Source organism: Centruroides sculpturatus, unplaced genomic scaffold (assembly GCF_000671375.1).
Source record: "Centruroides sculpturatus isolate CEXI.00-Female unplaced genomic scaffold, Cexi_2.0 scaffold65, whole genome shotgun sequence".
In the NCBI taxonomy this organism is placed as follows: domain Eukaryota; kingdom Metazoa; phylum Arthropoda; class Arachnida; order Scorpiones; family Buthidae; genus Centruroides; species Centruroides sculpturatus.
In genome coordinates, this window is record NW_019384327.1 from 1,174,050 (window position 1) to 1,181,152 (window position 7,103).

The 7,103-nt window shown below is 29.3% G+C and overlaps 1 protein-coding gene across 1 annotated transcript in view; it reads left to right on the plus strand.

The window, feature by feature from the left end:
- Nucleotides 1–7,103, plus strand: part of LOC111628509 — a 125,517-nt gene that overhangs the window by 38,376 nt on the left and 80,038 nt on the right. The window contains exon 6 of the mRNA XM_023372338.1: nucleotides 1,428–1,461. Within this exon, the coding sequence (XP_023228106.1) occupies nucleotides 1,428–1,461 (34 nt within the window). The remainder of the gene's footprint in view (nucleotides 1–1,427; nucleotides 1,462–7,103) is intronic.

Sequence of the window (7,103 nt, forward strand, 5' to 3'; positions counted from 1 at the left end):
TTAGCTATAATGTAATTATCTTAATCTTCACTATCGTTACTTTTTGCCCAGCGAAGCGGGTCCTTGCAGCTAGATTCTAGATTACTTAGAAAAACAGTCTTTTATATATATAAAAAAAACTATATTACATACAAATAAAAACCCAGCGAAGCGGGTCCTTGCAGCTAGTATATATATAAAAATGGACGTGTGGGTCCCTATATTTCACTTTTCAGCCAAAACTACACATCGCACATGAATGGTGTTTGTATGTGGTAGTAGCCCCAAGTTTCCATTCGTGCGTTATGGTAGTTGCGTCTCGATGGCTATAAGGGCATAGGAGATATGGGGGCTTAAAGTGGTTGACTTCAAAGATTTTCTATTTTGATTTTAAAAATGTTCAAACCATTTTAAATTCAAATTTGTATTTGAATTTGAATTGGTTCGATTATAGAATGATTGTAAATGTTCCAGAAAATTGATTAAATTGAAAATAGTCCATTTGACTGGACATAAAAATTCTCTAATTAGTCTGGAAACAGGGGATCTAATTCTTGCATTCTGTGCTATAAGGGTGTGGGAGATATGGAATTGAAAGTGGTTGACTTCGAAGATGTGTAACAATGGAAGTGTTAACAGTGGAAGTGTTAACAATGGACGTGTTGAGTAACAAAGGAAGTGTTAATATAAAGTGGCATGCAAGATTTACAGGCAGTATTTTTGCGTTTTTGCGGGAAATCGAACATATTTTTAGACTCATGTAAAAATTCTCTAATTAGTCTGGAAACGGGGGACCTAATTCTTGCATTCTGTGAAAACAGGTAAGATTGGCTATAATGTAATTATCTTAATCTTCACTATTGTTACTTTTTGCCCAGCGAAGCGGGTCCTTGCAGCTAGTTTCCTTAAATAAAATCTTACTTTTGATTTATGAATAATGTAAACTTTTTTCTTCTAAATCTCTACATATGATTATTAAATTTTATATCAAAATTAAGAAAACTACCTTGAAATTAAGAATTCAATGTTTTTTAAGACATTTTTTGAATATTTTAATTTTATCATCAAAACAACTATTTTATACAAATTAGTTTGTCTGAATAAAAATAAGCATGATCTTGAAGGAGATAGGTCAAAAATATGAAAAGCATTTATATTTAAAATAATAATGAATTTTAGATATTTGATTGCTTCTTATTCTTTTTAAGATTGTTGAAAAATGAGCATAAAATTGCTGTGGAGAACTTATCACACAGGAACTCTTAGGTGAATGATCAGACAAACTTTAGTAACTAAAATATTAAAAAAACATTTCAGGCTTATTTGCCTCTCATCAGTCCTTTCACAGATCTGGAGAAATATATATTGTAGATGACAACTTACAATTAAAATAAATAAAATAATTACCCAGTTCTCACCTACAGTATTTATTTCTTCATATCTGTAAGAGATAGGACTGATGAGGAAAGTTTACCTGGTCTAGTAACTAAAAGAACAATTCAGATTTTTTCTATAGAAAGAAATCTGAATTGGAAGTGGAATGCATTCAATTCAATCAGACTATCATCCAATTATTACAGGAATCCCTATTCATTCCAACAGATAATCTATATGCCTGTAATTTCCAAAATATTCTCATTTATTCTGCTCAATGTTATCATAAGTAATCTTGTTTATTTAGTTAATTATTGATACTGTACTGTACATGATTGATTATTGAATCTCATCAGACCAGCTATGCAGGCTGTTAAATAAGTAATGCCTCCATGCAAGTGTTTTGTGCAGAAGTTGTTATCTAGCAAGCAATTAGACAACAAATGATTTTTTGTTTTATTAACTACATTTTAATGAATGTAGAACATCAAATTCATTAAATTCAACATTAAATAAAACAATATTAATTAAATAAATCATTAAATTCAAACTATAACAAGTTCTGATATAGTTTGAATTTAATGGTTTGAATAATTGAACAAAAACCAGTTCCAATTCATTTTAAATGGAGCACTGCATAGTGTGCAATGACATGACTTTTTACACATTGTGTTGTCACACACAACTTTGTGCAACAGAAATATAAATAGTTTTGATGATACAAATTATTCAAATAATAAAATTTTTGTTCATTTTGTAACAGTTTTATTCAGGAATCATGACAAATGCATTTATTTGATTAAATTCTGATAATTTTTTAAGTTTTAAATGTGAGTCATACATTGATTTGCTCACTGACTGATGGCTGGGCCTTGTATTCAGGTAACCAGTCTCTACTTCTTTAGATCAATAGGTTGCTGAAAAGATAGGTAATCATGTATGGGTTGGAAATGGAAATGGAGACAGAATTGTATCTAGTTATGTAACCTGTTTATTATGGAGAGAAATCAAAGGTTTACAATTCTTCCTGAAAGACTTCACAAATTAAAATGTTAGTTCAACAGTTCAGTTCCCTTTTGTGAGTTCTATCACTGCTGGCATAGATCTCTTGAACAGGAAGACATTTTGGTATAATCAAGAACCCAAATAAAAAGAATAAATTAATTATAAATTGCTGTCATAAAGTGCAATTATCATATTGTTAAGAAATTAATAAATTGATTTTAAAAAGAATTGAATCTAAATATATTATTAATGTAAATTTATTTAATATATTTAATTATACTGATAATATATATTTATTATTAAACAGGCAAATCTACGTAGGATGTTAGAATATATATCTAATGGACATGTAGAAAAAATAACAAAAATGTGTGCCAGAGGACTAGATCCTAATTTCCATTGCCCTGATACTGGAGGTAATATTTTTGTAAATTTCCTATAAAACTATAAATGTAATATTAATTTCATCAATGAACTCTGCTAAAGAGGATATTATATTTTTCTATAAATATGGTTACATTAATATTAGCATGTATATGTAATACAGGTAACAATACTCTCAGTATTTATACTTTAGCTTATTCGTGATTGAAAAAATGTGACCAACCCCGTGGCTGTATGTATGACATTTGCATATTATGAATTGCTTTTACAATATTTTATTTATAGTACTTCATTTACATAAAAAAAAATGTACTTCTTGTGATCTCCAATTTTTACATTTTTTGACCTATCCAAGCAAAGTAACAATAACTACTGTACTACCAGATTGAAGTCATTGCATTACAGCAACAATGCTTTCTGCCAAATTGTACATGACAAAGTTTGTCACAAATTATATAAATAGGGTTGCTTTGCTGCAAAAGTTTAAATATTCCCAAAATAGCAACATGTTTTAGGTCAGCCTTATTTGCTCAAACTGCAGGAACCTAACTCAATAACATATCATTTGTCATTAATTATAACACTTTATTGTTATGTGTATGATTTTAGTAATTTTAAACTATTTATTTTACATTTCCACATAACTGTAAAGATAATTTCTTTTGCAACTTATAAATTTCTTTTGGTAGTTCTAATATTTTTTGTTTTTATATCTTTTGAAAATGGGATTAATAAATTCAAAAATGATGAATTTAATAAATAAAAAATTAAAAATATCTAACTTATGAGCCACTTTCTTATAAACTTTACAGCTTTTTCTTTGAAATGTATATTTTATATAACAATTATTTTAATAGTCATAAAAATAATTTTTTCTTCAGAAATTAATACTGTTAGCTGATCATTTTAATTTTTAATCAATTAATATGTAAAATTTGATTAAAATTGCAAGAGACATCCATATTAGGAATCTGCATTTATTTCTCTTTAACACAATTTACAGAGAAACAAATGCATAATTATGGCATAATTTACATCAATCAAAAACACATGAAGCTAATGAGTATCAATAAAAAAAAAAAAAAAACTGATTTTCTCAAAGGAAAAACTTATCAGAAGATGAAATTTTTATCAAATTTTCGATTTTTTTAAAACAAAATATGAACTTTTAATCATACAAAATGTTATAGTGCTTGTTGAAAGATTCACAATAATCAATATTGACATAAGCTGGAATTAGACAGTAACTAGTAACACACAAATTATCTTATGTACTTTTCAGCAAATTATTCTTTAATCAAACTAACAGTTTTGGCCATAATGATCAAGCAGTTGAATGAATATAGTACATTGTCCAGGGATATTTTCAATAGTTAACATTTTATCTGCATTAATGGCTTCTTGAATTTGTATTATCTGTATATGGTGTCCACTGGTTGAGAATAAAAAGAGTGTCTTTTTAATCACTCAATATGTGATGCACAACTTTTTCAGCAAAATTTTTGCAGTCTTTGTCATGATGCCACTTGAACTTGCATCAAATACCAAATTTGGCAGTTTCAACCAACATTGAAACTTGAATTTGAATTTTCTGGTGTGTTTTTGAAATGAGATGAACATTTGACAATGGAGAATTCCAGCCATTGAAATTATTGGCATGACAGTGAATAAATGTGTTGTGGGATTAACTGATTGCACAGCTTTCTTGACTTTTCTGGAACCAACATATGCAAATGATTTTTTTTGCTTCATATTGAAGGCTTGATTGGTCAGCATTAATCACAGTAAATCAGCCACTGTTAATAAGGTTTCAAATTTTTTGCCAAAGTCATGAGCTTTATTTTCCAATTGGTAAGAGAAACATGAGTAGCTTTCAAGAGAAAGGTAGTGATTTTGTCTTGAAAACTATAATATAATGCTGTATGTTATACTTTTCTTATACTGTAATTTATAAAAGAAAGCATAAAATTCTAAACTGTTGTAATGTTTTATTTAAATACGATTGACAGCCTGGGTAACATCCTAATGGTGTGTTACATAAACATTAGTGTTATTGCCAGTTAGTGCCAGGCCTGGACTTTACATGAGTGATGAATAACAAAAAATTGTTAAGAAATCAAAAGCCCAAAATAATTACTATATATTACACAAAAATATCTATTAGTCTAAGCTTGAATATGTACAATAATGAAATAAGTTAGTGAGAAATTCAAAAATAATAAAAAGACAAGTAAAACAGAAAAGCCATATTTGGGACAAGACTATGTCTCAGAGATTCACTACTAAGCGGAATCACTTTGATGCTTAAGGCGGATCTCGTTCTCATTCTCCAATCTTTGGTATTGCTGGTTTTGAGTGCAATCTTTCAAACTTTGCCGGCCACGACCACGAGGTTTTCCATGATACATTTTTGGTGAAATTAACCTATCCAATTTTGAAATTTCTCAATGTTGCGTGTCACTCCAGGTTGAATTTTTGTCAATGCCTAACGAAAATTTCCTGTTTTTGAAAAAAAATAATCCTGGCTATCGTATCATCCAAAATTATTTTTTTATTTTGCACAAACCACAAACAATATATATATATATATATATAAATGTAGAAAAAAAACAAATTATATTTAGGAAATTAGTTTTATTAGTTTTAATATAAAATTATAACAACTAGCACCATCTACTTTGAAAAAAGTTTCTGATGCTAAAATGAGATATCTCAGGTCAGCCAGTGAAGGTCAGCACATGACCATAGATATGTTGGGAATAACACGGAAAAAGGTAAATGGGTTTTTTTAAAGATTCGTTTGAAAAAATTCGATTTCTCATTTTGAACTTACCAATGCATGCGTTTGTCAAAATTTGATTTCTCAACATTTGCATTTCTAACTTTTCAATGAGTGATGCATGCGCAAATCTTGCGCTACTGCCTGTTTATAGTGTGTCACCATTTTGAATTTTATTTTGACTCTGTTCTTGGTTCCCTGAGTACCTACAAGTCTGGTTCTTTTTATGCATGCGTGATTTGGGCAACTAATACTCTGTGCCAAATTGCAACTCCTGACATGTTACATACTTAAAAAAATAGCACCACTTTTTTCTAATTGATCTTTTGTTTTTGGAAATTTCGGTAGTTCATACCTCTAAGCTGGTTACCCAGCAGGCAGTACAATTTTATAAACAAGACATAGTCTTGTCAATAATTTATCAAATCCAAAAAAACAAATATGTACAATAAACTTTTCTCACAATTGGGGGCTTAAATTATAACTATCTTATACTTATCTCCACAAAACTGACAAGAGAAAATTGAAATATATCAAAATTTACAATAAATCTTACAAATAAAGTTGCCTAACTGTCACCAAGATACTTCTACATCATCAATGGTATTTGAAAGTCTTTGTTTAACCTCGTTAGCAGCACCTTGTTTGATTCTTAGTTTCACCTCTTCTTATAGTGCAGTTGTGGTGACATTACAAAATTATGCCCACTCAACCCAATTTACATACTTAAATAGCTAACGTTCTGTAATTCTAGTAATCTTTGTTAAGTCATGTCATCACCCTTACATTTAATTGTTTCTAAAATTTTGTGGTTTCTTTTTGGGTGACAATTTGGGGTGGGAGATCATTCTGTTAACTTCCTGAGGAGGTCTTCCCCCAAAATGTTGCTTCAGAGTTCAATTACGTAATAGGTTGCCACCATCAGTTGTTGTAGTAAGGTGAGTTTGTTTTTTTTTTTATTTATTTTTTATTTTTTTCATTTTACCTGGATGAAGTGCAATAATCTATCTTTAATGAAAATAAAATGTCAACAATAAATAAGAAAAACAGAACCCAAACAAAAAAGAACAGTTCAGAATTGACTTCTTACTCTGTGTTACAAAATGATTTGTTTCTGTCATCTTTTTCACTTAACTTCAATGTGAGACAAACCTTTTATATCATTAAAATACAACTATTTCTATTCTTAAAACTATTGTACATATTATGATATATTTGCTATATGATATGATATGATGTAAAAATGATGTTCTTATATATAATTAAATTTACTAAGACATAAAAAGAATGATATACTATATATACATCATCCAAACCCGATATATAAAGCTACATACCAACAGACTGCCGAAAATCTATCGGGCTAGTTTTATGCTAATTATTAAATAAATTACGTAATCAATTTGGCACTAGAGGTAAGCGTTAGGCGCCATCTCTTATTAATATTAATAATTATAAATAAATTAATTAATTTAAATAATTTAGAACCGCTGGGAGAAAAAATCGGCCCGGAGCGGGACTCGAACCCACAACTCCTGCTTACCGTGCAGATGCGTTGCCAGTTACGCTACCCGGACCTCCG